The 13,078-nt window shown below is 37.2% G+C and overlaps 1 protein-coding gene across 1 annotated transcript; it reads right to left on the bottom strand.

The window, feature by feature from the left end:
• Positions 1–4,462, bottom strand: LOC146584613 (uncharacterized). The gene is made up of 4 exons (XM_085324485.1): positions 4,218–4,462; positions 2,906–3,007; positions 1,124–1,235; positions 1–554 (listed from the first exon to the last, which is right to left on the bottom strand). Exons 1-4 carry the CDS (start codon positions 4,409–4,411, stop codon positions 453–455), a joined length of 510 nt encoding a protein of 169 aa, XP_085180611.1. The 5' UTR covers positions 4,412–4,462; the 3' UTR covers positions 1–452.
• Positions 4,463–13,078: the final 8,616 nt, after the last annotated feature.

Genomic DNA, 13,078 nt, shown 5'->3' with positions numbered 1-13,078 from the left:
TAGTGGAAGCAACAGTTTAATAATTAAAAAGTGTTATAATTTTAATCTTCACTATTGCTTTTACAGTGTTAAAATTTAAAGGATGACCAGCATTCCTTCAGTCTTCCCCAAATCCAGAATCTCCTTTTTATGAAGTTGTATATATGAAGTAGACACTTTATGTTGCATTAAAATAAAACAACAAAAAAGACAGAAACAAACTTTCTAATCACCCAGACTCACATTTCAAAAATAGCAAGTCAGGCAGTTATCCAGCAACAACCTCATATTATTTTAAATGTTTTTCTTTTAAAAAAAGGTATGAAACAGCAGTGACCCAGCACTAGCCTAGGTTTTAAATATAAAAGAGATTTTTATCAATGAAAATTTGAAAAACAAACCAGCTGCCACCACCTGGGTGTTGAGCATATTGGTCAGAGTCCAGCAATGACCTCCTATTGCAATTCTCTATATTAATTCTGCAGTCCATAATTTATGGTCCACCAAAATGCAACAACAAGCAAGGCTGCAGGCACCAGCTTCTGGCACACACACCTGAAAGGAAGCCTACAAATCTGTGGAAAGAAAAGGGAAAGTAATTAGAAATAACAAGCAGCAAAAAGATGGTGCAGAAAAGCTAACAGGAATGCCTGCAGGTAAAGTTAGTGTTAATCTGAGAATACAGTCAAGTTCCTTTCCAGAAGTAAGGGCTGAAAATGTCAGATTCTAGTTTTGTTGGTCATTAGCATGGCTGTTGCAGTGGCGTATTCAACTGAAGTGCTAAAGACACCTCAGCTCTTCTCCAGAATGTAAGATGCAACCCCAATTATATCAGTCCCATCTAGAATGTACTCTTACAGCTTTTTATAGCAAAAAAACTCCTGTCTTCAGGGAGCCCCAGTGCTACAGTGATATCAGTGGGATTTTGGCAGATGTTTGATTCTCTTTGCAGACTTTTGGCATATTTTATGAACAAGTTTTTTTTGTTTTTTTTTTTTTAAGGGCAGGGAGGCAACAAATTAAGGAGTAAATTCAAACCTAGAATCATGTTCTGTGCTTTACTCCTTGACACTTACATGGAAGTTAGGTGTTGCTATTGCCTTCTTCTCAACAAAAGGAGTGGGAGATAAGGGAGAGAACATACCCAGCTTCCATAACCAATGATCCTCTTAGTCCAGTTATTGTTCAAAAGATTTCCAAAGCTTCTTATAACACTTCTAATAATATTCCATGTCTGGAAAACACTGATAGCAACCCTAATTTAAAATAAAATAAGATAAAATAAAATAAAATAAAATAAAAACAGCAGGGGGATAAAAAAATTATTCTAAAGACTGAAAGAAAATACCAATGTTTAGAAAATTATAAAGAGAAACAAGAACGAATATATTGGCGTTTTGGGTAAGTCTGTGGAGTATATGTATATGTGTATTTTATAAGTACTTAGGAAGATGACCAGTAACTTAGTAGGGCCTTAAAGGCTAAATGGCCAAAAGGCTAAGTCCTTTTTGCTGAAAAAGCATTGTTTATTGCTGACTTCAAATTAAACAGAAGATTCTGCCCATAGTGTTCAAAAGGGGGGAAAAAATCCTAATTTCCTAAACTGGAAAATTTGCAATTCCTCCTGCTTATTGGTTAGATAATTGTAAGTCAAGAGATATATGTAATAATACAAAAGAGATAAAATGCATATTACATTTTAGTCCACTTAATTTCAGCATCTCCTCAACATTTGTTACACCTGCTTTTGTATGAAATTTAATAACTTGTTTTTAGAATTGATTGATCACTATCACACAGGAAATCGTGCAGCAAATCTGCTGAACTCTTTGGGCCGAACTCTTTTCAGAAGTGCCATGCAACAGGACAAGAGGCAATGGGCAGAAATTGAAGCACAGGAAATTCCACCTGAATGTGAGGGGGAATTTCTTCACTGTGAGAGTGACAGAGCCCTGGACCARGTTGCCCAGAGAGGTTGTGGAGTCTCCTTCTCTGGAGCTCTTCAAGGCCCGCCTGGATGCAACCCTGCCTAACATGCTGTAGGTGACCCAGCTTGAGCAGGGGGGTTGGACTAGRTGATCTCCAGAGGTCCCTTCCAACCTTACCGATTCTGTGAACTGCAATATTGCGCCTTTGCACTTGTTTCGAACTAAGAATAGTGCAACCCAGCAAGTGCTGTTGATCTTTAATGAATCAGAGTCCAGTGTAGTAATATAAAACTAACATGACCACCCAGCAGAGTCTGTCTGCAGCCTATATCCAGGTTTACTAAGATGCACATTATATATCTATATGCTATGTTCAGGAACATATATAAAACTGAATCACATTGTTTTGAGGTCTGCAGTAATTAACTTTCCTCTCCCCAAATCAAGGAGAGAAAAGAGATAGAATTGCACTTGAGTGTATTTAGGGTGCAGATAATAATTAGATGTATCAGATTAGGATGTTACTGCATGTCAGTTAATCTGCAGCTAGTAACCACACAGGAGAATCCTGACAGCTCACAGCAGATAAAAGGCAATTCAAACTAGTTTAGCCACCTTTGATTTATGTGCACTGACAGATTATTTAACATGCACTAACTTGTTAATTCCTGAAGCATCACACTTACTAGGTTGCAGACCTCTCATCATTCAGTTGTGCTTAAAGGCACAGTTTAACCTGGCAAAACTACTGCGAAATCTTAAATACTGAGGAACATTTTTTTAGATCTCTCAATCATAAATGGCTTGAGAGTATGGAAAAAATTTACATCATTCCTCCTTGTAACACAAGCTGAAGTGTCTTGTTTTCTTAGGTTCCATATGAAGCAGTAGTAGTTAGTGCAATAGAAAATTTTTGCTGTTGGCAGAGAAACATTTGCCTATCTAAGGTGAATACTAAAAGTATGCAAAGACTTAAAATATAAAATAACATAACTTACCCACGTGCCAGGTGAAGCAATATATCTTCAAGCTTCCTGTTGTATGTTCTATTAAATTCATCCCCGATTACTGCCAGCTGATGGCCAACCTGGATAGCTGAGCTGTAAGGTATTCAGGATATGTATGTTAGAGGAAAACATTGTAACACTGATTCTCTATAAAGCTCTCTGCAGAGGTCAGGCCCAGTTATTCCACTAAAAGGTTTACCAAGCTGGGCATGTGAAAGCTGAATGTTAAGGGTTTGGATTTTGTTGTTAATAGTTTTATTGATTAGACACCTTAAGTCCATATATATATCTATGCAAAAGTGCTGTGATTTTTTTCATAAAGAGTTGCACATGGTGCACTTTTGAAAAATCATGGTGCTTTTTTAGGCATCTATTTCCTTATATTGGGCAATGGAATTCTGGTTTGTTTGTTCGCTTTTCTGAAGACAAAATATTGAAATGTCCTTCAGTTTGGATGTCTCAAAATATTTCTTTTTAAATAACTGCTCACTTTGTTGTCCAGCTGATTTACTCCAATGATTTCCATGGTGAACTGCAGCTCTCCAGCTACTGAGTGATGCTGGAGTAATATCGGAACAAAATGCAAAGTTTCTTTGGGAAGTACTGGGGCATACAGGTCCTCAGACTACAACTTCCATGAAGCACAGTAGCTAAGGAACTTGTATTGATTCCAAACACCGTTTAGACTTTCTGAATGAAGATTTCCAGTGAAATTTGGCTGCTCTTAGGCATACRTCCATTTTTTTGGAAGTATATTTTGGAAAAACAGTATCAGATTATATATTTTTAATCTGTTGTATTTCTGCTGAGCTCTCTATATGAGATTTGCTGAACAGCAGGTTTAAGAGCCTAATTCTAGAGATCTGTTTAAAAAAATTTGGTTTGGTCAGTCAAACAGAAAGCACAGAGAAAGTAATTTTCACAGACATGGGGAAAGACAGCCTCTGGACTCTTGAACTGGAAAAAAAGTATGTACAGGATTACACAGGAAAAAAAGCAGCGCTATCAGTTTGTTATGAGAGGCGCCTAGAGAATTATGTAAAAATGGCTTCCTCAGCTGCTTGTTATAACAGCTGGGTTTCTAATGAAGAATCACATCTACGTGCTTGTGCATTGACATTTAATGCAAAATAATGTTATACGATCAGTGTTAAGCACTACAGGTTATCTACAGTTGTATCTATTCTATTTTCAATACTATCCACTGGTTATTTGGCTTAGCAAAGAGTCTTCTTGAAAGTCTGGGGGTTTGTACTTGGGCATGAGAGGGAAAGACAGAAGGAGCATTAATGCAGCATGATACCTGATATTAAACTCCATTTGCTGTGTGGTGTCTGGAATTGTTAGGAGACTGCTGTAACTTTCCTCTCCTGGTGCTCCACTTGGGTAGCTGGAAAGAACAAAGTGCCTGGGAATTCTCCTCGTTTGAGACATCTTATTCTGCAAAAAGATATGGAAGACAATCCCATGTTTTTTTGTAGTATGAACTGTTTTCATTTTAGATAAAGTTGTTTAAAATACTGAGTTGCCCTTTTCAATTTCCTAGCTAGAATGCAAGCATTGCTAAGATACAGCTATTTTGAGACTAGTCAAAGGAAAGTTTCAGTGAACCAGCAGATGCACAGCAATTCAAATATGCAGTATTTAAATTGCTACTTCTTTATATTGGRTCAAAACAGCCTAGGAATTGGAAAATCTAGATATCTACAGCTAATGTAGATAAGTATAGTTTCTCAGTAGTATCACTTGGTACCTGTTGCTTTCCTACAATGTTTGCAATGACTTTAATCACTCTAGCTGACTGAGGTCTCCATTCAGTAAACTACATAAAATATACAACTTGAATAGAATTTCATAGGTCCTTAATTTAATTTTGAGCTATATGCCTTCTTCAGCTGGAGTCTGTCACCCTAGAGATTACAGGAAACTGACCACAGAATTAGACTTTAGACCTCAGTCATGCAAAGATTTAAATGTATTAGTAATTTTCCAAACCTGTAAGTGGACAGCAAGAACCAGTGAAATCARTGGAGCTGCCTGCTCATATAGTTGAAAATTATTCACAACCAGTAAGCATGATCTAGCATGTAAGCATAGGCAGTCGTCCTGTTCTCATGTGAAATAAATGGCAAAACTTAATGGGTTTCAGTATAAGTGGTGCATCTCTAATATTTCTAGCATCTTGATAAGCTTTTCTGAAGGCACTAATGAGGTTCAGTTCACCAACAGCAGAGCTCAGAGTAGAGCTAATGTTTTTGTAGTTTTTGCAAATGTTTTTATTTGACTTACCGGCAAAATGACATCAGAGCTGTGCAACAGGATTATTTAAGACTACATGCATGCCCTTGGACAGTCAGCACGCCTCCGCCCCTTGGATATTTACTTCTGCACAGTTGTCCCAGGGAGGCTCTGCTCATTGTCCCTGGGGTKCCTGATTATTGAACATAATGACAGGCTTCTGGATGTGCTTAATTTCTGCCTGGCATATTTTTGGCCTGCTCTTTTACGGTGCCTTCAGTTCCCAGCTACAGCATTAGAGAAGTAATTCCCTCCGTTGATAGAGTGATCTTGGAAAACAATGACTGGACTTTCCCCCAGGCTGGCTTCCTTTGTCCTTTTAAGCACACTCTCAATGGGCCAAATAAATAGAACTTACATAAAATATTCTCAGAGATGGAGCTAAACAAAGCAAAAGGTATCTGTCAGAGTGCTGCCTGCAGTGCATTTTTTTCTAATGTGTTTATGCAATGCCTAAACTCTATTTCTTCTGGTTTTACACTAGGGAGAAGATTGGGGCCTTTGTGCACTGAGAGCACCTTGATCTTCTTTCAGTATCTAGAAGAAATCTACATTTTCCACAAAGCAGAATTGTTAATAATTGCTCTGTATACATAATTGCATAAGTAACCACACTTCCATAAACTACCAGAAGYTTGATACTACATAACTGAAAATATTCTTGGTTCTATAAAAGCAAAGACTCTTTTCCCTGCCATTTAATGTGATTGTAGTTTTGGAAAAAAATTATAAGGATTAATTTATGCTCAGTAGATCCTGGTACATGTCATATAGATTAAAGTTAACTATTATATTTCCTTTGCATAATTTCTGCTCTACTTGTATAGATGCTGAAAATCTACTATTTTAAATAGATCCAATTTCTGAAGAGCTACATAGTTTGGCAATTACAGATAGGAATTGAGATCAGGCATTCTGAATTTTATTCCAAATGCTATTAAAGAAATGCCACATTTCTTTCTCCCAAGGAGACACCTATGGATTTCTGCAAGAGAGTGGCAGAATATACGTATTCTGTAAGATAGTTAAAAGGCTTAACTAAATAAGGTTTAGTCTTAATAATCTTAAATATATATATATATATATATATATATTCAAGTGCTGTATTTGTTTCAAGAGATGCTCTATTCTGTTTCAAATGCTTCTTTTCTCTGTTATATGTCCCCTTCCCCAGTCCAAGCAAAAATCAGAAGAAAGGGGTTATGTCCATACAGGGACTTACAGCGCTCCAACACCATATCCAATTTCCAGATGCCCTGTCACCCAGAGGCTTCATAGCGCTAAACTGGGGCAAGGCTCCATACATACCACACAGTGAAGCCATTCCACTTTAAATAAATCCGTATTCACTGGAGCGGGTACTTGAACTGACTCTTCCATTTTGTGGGTAAACATCTAAATTAGCAGGTAATTGGGTGATGATGAGCAGCTCAGATTCACACAGCTGCATCCCTGTGTGGATTTTGTGCAACGTTTGACCAACACATATGCTATAGCAGTATGAACTGTATGAAACAGGACCATACTCTCAAATGTACCAAGTAAACCTCTAAAAATGTGGTGTTACTCTTCCTATATGGTATAGGTATCACAGGGAGAGTCAAACAAACAGAAACTTGTTGATGATGTTTCTTCAGGGCTTACCAAGATATTGAGGGTTTTTAGTAAGAATACAAATAATACAGTGGATAAAATGTATCAAGAATTGGCGTAAGAAGTCAACTGTCTATTGTAAGTTTATACTAAGTATTCTTAAACTTTACATTGTAAAAATTTCTCTAAAAAAAAAAACAAAACTTCTTCTTTCTTCCCCCCACCTTCATTTCTAGAATAGATGCTAGTTTCATTTTCATAAAACCACACAATGGAAATGTCTATATCTGTATGAGATGAAAACTGAGTTCTGAAAAAGACCTATAATAAGCCAATGCACTACAGAAAGCAGACATGTAAACAAACCATACAATCCCACGACAAAAGCCCAAACTGCAACATATGCTACCTCACACCTGTTATGATAATACCTTCCTCCCACAGGCTAAAAAAGAAACTGTCATAGCTATTAGCTCATGCCCTTCAGAATGCAGCCACAGCCTGCTATGCTGTTTTTGCCAACCTATTTGTCTCGACACTAGAGTAAGGAAGCTCTGACAAAGAGGGTATTTATAATAGTATTTTATGGAATTGACGGTRTCGAGGCAAAGGCAGTCTGACAGGGCTACTACGTTGTAGATGTACAACGTGTATCTAATTTAGTTTCAAAGCAAAGCTTAATAGTTTCCTCCTTGGCAACTAAGGACCAAGTTGAGGTCCTCTACTGTTTTTTCATTTATTTTAATGAGTGAAAATAGGCATAGGTGTATATAGACATGTATGTGCAAGCTGCACTATGAGCCTGTTTAGTTTCTCAAGTTTGGATCCATACAGAGTTAGGCAAGAGGAGTTGTGCGCGCCATAGATTCTTCTGATTCCCCAGAGCACRATGTAATGATCTTCTCATCATCTAGTTCACGCTTTCCTTCTTTCTCTCATTTATAGATAAAGAAAAGTTAAACTGAATCTGGTTTACAGAAATCAGTAGGTTTTAAGTGTGCATGAGCAATAGCTTGTCATTTAGATATCAAGGGAATATAAATCTAATCCTCACAACATATCCAAGAAAGAGAAAAGCAGGATCCTAACATAACAAATAGAGAATATTTCCAAACTAGTATACAGTTTGTTCTTTTTGTTTTTTTTTTTGTTTGTTTGTTTTTTTTTTTTTTTTTTTTTTTTTAAAGTCTTTGATTAGGCAAACTTAAAGCTTAATTGTAATGATAAAATGCCTTCAGCAGAATCAATAATGTATTTCAAGTTAAACACATACTTAATGTCTTGCTGAATAAGGGCCTAACTCCCAATTATAAAATCCAGCCCTCTAAGTGTCTGATGATATAGAAATTATGGCTCTTTATGAATATAACTGTGACTGAATAACAAAGCATCTTTGGTAGAAAGAGGATTTTGACTCTTTACTTCGCATAGTCAGTTCTTTCTGTTTGTGGTTTTTTTGACCTAGCAAAAGGGAACAGAAAATCGCTTCTTTTGAAAAAGGAAAATGTTACTAAACCAAATATACTGGCAAGTGAGTTCAAGAAAATAGAAGTCCTGAAATTTTCTTATATTCAGTTTGATTAGATTTGCTGTGGTGATGGTTTTTAAGAAGGCACTCAGAACAATCTTTCAGCATAAGGCATTGCACACACTAACTTTAGCTTATGTATTATGTTTATATATTTTATTACACATGTTTATAATTTATATAGTGTAATTTATATCTTATGCACACAACTTTACATATTTTATGCAGCTATAACATGGATAAATTATTAAGAATTACAATATGTGACTTCATATGTTTTAAAGATGGTTATGAAAGTAGTAAACTACTACTGATACTCTAATTCCAACATTAGGGCTCAAAATTCCCAGGAGCTACCTACGTAAATAAAGACTGCCAAATAGAACTCTTGCCCTTTATCCCTTAGGTATCAAAGCATATCTCAAACTGTTTCAGATTCTACCAGCTGCCTATGCAAACTAAAATTTAAATGAAAAACAAATAGAGGCTTGGTTGTTTGCATATCTGCCTTCGATCCATACCCAGCTCTTCCAAAACATGACATCATTCTCCCTGTTGCAAATATAAATCTCTATTCCATTTTACAAGGACAAGGTCTTTGATAAGATGACAGGAGATTAAGAACTAGTTAGCATTACAGAAAAACTAGTACATTGACCAGTCGGGGTAAAATGGCAAGGAGGAGTAGTCTTTAACCCCCTAACCTTTTAAGTGTCAGGCTTTTCTAAGACCCCTGTCAGAATTACCAGCAGCGGCTGAAGAAATTATTGCCCTCAGCTGTTAGCTCTCCTCTTTGCCAGAGTGACCGCCAAGGAGCAGAGCAAGCAGGCCAAGCACTGCAGCAAGTCCCGCGGCCCCAAGCCCAGCACCTGAACTAGAAGCCCTGAGCCACAGGCAGCAGGGACACGTAACACGTTTATCTCTACTGGCTCTCTCCCCCTGGCCTCTGCAGAGACACCCGAGCTTCCCAGGACTTTCTTCCTGAACCGTGACAGCTTCTCGCAAAACATTCTGAGGTAGCCGTCAACAACCTCAATTTCTCCTAAAAAGATGAGAAGTTAAGTAATCATTATTCATTCTTCTGGATTAGGTTTCTAAATTAACTCTTAAATTGCTATCAGGCCAAGGAGCAAAGATAAATCTGTTCTTTGTCTCATACTGTGTTCTCAATTAGCTTAACTTCAATGACCTTGGATACTGTTTACACATAAACACCTCTTAATATTGCTTCAAACAGCCGTTAAAGGCATACTTCTGTAAATCTAAAAAATAYGCCATGTATTTTTCACATGTGATTTCATTTACATTTTTAGATTCAGTAAATCAGTATTGGAACRTTTCTTCATTGGAAGTTTAACACAAGGTCTTCTACTCCAAAACTGAATATCTTTTGTTTGACTATATTCAAAAATAAAAARTATACTACTTAAGCAGGCGTGTAACCACTGTAGTGTAAGAAGTTCATACAGCAGACTAACTGAGGAAACCTTTAAGTACAAAACTTGCACAGGTATTTTTTATGCAGTTCTCCACTGAAAACTTTTAAGGGGCTCACAACTGAAATCTTGAGTCAGGRCTTCAGGAACAGATGGCTCAAGTCTTCCCCTCTCTTCAGTTAAGGCAAAGTTTTATGCATTAACAGGATTTGCATGTTGCCTGTAAGAGTACTCAGAGCGCTCCCATCCCAATTCTGACATTTATTGTACAACTACACAAAACAAACAAACAAACAAGGTTTCTGCCTTAAAAATGAAATAATATTTATGTCTATATTAAAAATACATGTTTTGAGGAAAATCTTGCAAAACACCATTTTCCTTGAAACATATACTTGAAATATTTCTTCRGTGCTACCAAGTGTATTTCAATGGCTGCTAAATGCTCATAAAAAAGAGGGGGTTCTGCTTTTATTAAAAACAAAATACTATACAAACAAATTGCTCTTCCCAGCAAGTTTTATGGGAAGAGCTAAGAATATTGAAAAGAAATATAAACAAAAACTAAAGTGAAATCAACAGTGTATTAAAAAAAAATCCTTTTGTTTTCCYGCTAGGCTCAGATATTTGTTTGTGACAGGGTCACATCTCATAGATGTCTTCTTTGTTMTCCTTGTTCACAAAGAGTTAAGTTTTAGGTTAAGTCAGAAAGCTTCTGCACTAACATTTACATTTCCTTTTCAAAACATCTTCTGCCCTTTGTACTTCTCAGTCTCACCAAAAGGTCAGGATTCTTTTATAATAAGTATGATTTTATTTAAAATTGTTGCTTAAAATACAYGATCAAGTTGTGGAAGGTAAGTAGGAAAATGTACGTAGTTCTATAATACATAAATGAACCATAAAGCTACGGAAAAATCTTTTGTTGTGTCACATTTATTCTAAAACTGTGTAGGGTAGTTTTGTATTTGAAAACTACTAAAATAAGTGATGCAGAACAGAAAAATTGTTGCTGGTAGTCAGAGAAATCTATACATTGCGTATTAATAAAACTACACAATAAAATTGGAATATATCAATTTAGTATTAGCATATTTTCAATCAAATTGAAAAAAAAAATCCTTTGTGTGCTTAAGAGACCTTATTCTGCCATGCACTTGAAGGGTGAAGTATCTGCGGTGAGCCTGCTGGCATCCTTACCAAGCAGATTATTGAATTCATGCCTTGATATTAAATTCAGTATCACAGGATGGTGATCACACAGGTCATAATCTATCGGAATATTTAGGCAGATGCTTATCTTCAAATGACTGAATAATATAATTAAACATGATTATTCATGTTCTTAAAAAAAATGTGCATTTRGGATAGCTGTGGGCTGTCTTTTCCTCTCACTTGATACCTGATCTCACTGCACAGCATGGTACAAATATAGTGTCATGTGTTGCTGTCACACACCTGCATTCTGTCCCATTTTACAGGGATGCTTTATTGGACTGTCGTCAAACTAGCATCTTCTGTGACCTGTGGTAGTCTTCTGTAAGCTTCTCTGAGATCCCACTTACTGCTGTCAGACTGGGAAGATGAGAGAAACTGTTGATATGCAGGTGCAACATAAATTTGGATTCTTAGATTTAAAGTTATCTCACTAYTTGTGTTAACTTTTTTTATTCCATACATTAGTTTAAAGAATTAAAATGCCACACAGTTCCCAGTGCTACTTAGGCTTCTCGGATTGGTAAAATGTTGATGATAACAGTGTTACATACACTGCAATAACATTACTTTACGTTAAAATACTAGTTCATGTACCATATTTTAGTGGTATTTTCACATATTACAGTTACTGAGTTACCATTGGTAACCCATCTTGCAAACAGTGTAACCAACACAATAAAAATCTTGTGTTTTATTAAATAGATAAATGTGTCAAAAATGGAATGCAAAGAGCAAATGAAGAAGTTATTCCGCCTAGCTGACATCTTGCCCCATTAACTACAGCTCTGTGTTCCTTCAAAAGCAGTGTGTTCTTAATTCATTTTCTTTCTGTAGATCTCCAGCCCTTATCATATACATTTTGATTTCAGCGTTTGGCTTCACCATTTGATTTCAGGTCCATACTAGCTTTGGCTCTGCTCCTGCATGAGAAGTGGTTTTACTGCTCACTTGGGTAACAGCAGGATCAAGCTCACAATTTGGCTAGTACACTGTTAACGTGCATGACCTGAGTACAGTTAGTCTTTTTCTAGTCCTCTTTAAAGGGTTTWATGGTCAATGGCCTATTGATACAAAAATCAGTTAAGATAGCTGTTGCAGATACCTATTGAAAAAATGAAGGAGGCAATTTTAATTTTTTTCCCTTTAGAGAGAGCGAGAGGAGGGTCTCTGCTGCAGTAGACTTTCGACATCAGAAGAGATTAAACACCTTGAACAAACATTCTCCAATTTTCATCTTTGTCACTCTCAGCACCCATCCAACCCACATGCATTAAATAGTGAAAAAAAAATACCCACAATACATTAATGCAAAAAAAGAAATTGTATGTGGCTCTGTGAGAGAAAATGACAGCAAAGGCCGTTCTGTTTTGTTTTTATAAGTAAGAGTTTCTGATAAGGCACAAAGCAGTAGACTCATCTCAGACTAATATTCACTTTGCAAGTTAAACACCTGTAAATCTGCTTAATCATTGAACTGCTGTCAGTCCTCCCCACRCTACTGTAACCGCTCCTTGTGAAATGATACAAGCATTACGGCAAGTCTCCTCTTCGTGCACTCTCTAGTAAGAATACTGTCTGATGTGACTGTAAAAGCTAGTTAATTGAGTAATAGGTCTGAATTATAGTTACAGAGACCCACACAGTTATACAACTTTAGTTACACAACTGCATGTGCTTTTTTTTTTTTTTTTTAATCTCTACTGTTGCACATCATTCCTGTCACCGAATAGCATCACTATAAACATGTATCTACGGAAAAAGGAGTTATTCAGGAATATTTTTAAATGCCAGTCGGCGGTACCTCAAGCTGTACGTTTTAGGGTTATTTTGAGAGTTGGTGTTTCCTGCTTTGCTAAGAGTGAAAGTACACGTACTCAGCTCCTCATTTGCTTAGCGCATCTCAGCCGGGTGCAAACCGCGCCGGTCCCCGCAGCATCCTCGGCCCCGACCTCCTCGTCCCGTCCCCGTCCCCGTCCCCGCCTTGCCCCGGGGCTGCGCAGCCCCATCGCCGGCCGCGGCCCCGCGCACCTCGGCCGGCCCCTGCCCGGAGGGGCTGCCGCCGCCGAGCCCCGCCGAGGGCCGGGATCACCC

This window comes from Rhea americana, unplaced genomic scaffold (genome assembly GCF_003343005.1).
Source record: "Rhea americana isolate MKP2758 unplaced genomic scaffold, rheAme1 scaffold_91, whole genome shotgun sequence".
NCBI lineage: Eukaryota > Metazoa > Chordata > Aves > Rheiformes > Rheidae > Rhea > Rhea americana.
The sequence above is the reverse complement of the archived record's forward strand: the minus strand, read 5'-3'. Positions and strand labels throughout refer to the sequence as shown.

What these genes read in the sequence shown, in the direction of transcription:
- LOC146584613 (XM_085324485.1), bottom strand. Translation starts at nt 4,411, where the DNA reads ATGAAAACAGTTCATACTACAAAAAAACATGGGATTGTCTTCCATATC. An exon ending in CAAATGGAGTTTAATATCAG is followed by an intron (nt 3,008 to 4,217) that starts GTATCATGCTGC and finishes AATACCTTACAG; the next exon opens with CTCAGCTATCCAGGTTGGCC. An exon ending in TTGCTTCACCTGGCACGTGG is followed by an intron (nt 1,236 to 2,905) that starts GTAAGTTATGTT and finishes ATTTTAAATTAG; the next exon opens with GGTTGCTATCAGTGTTTTCC.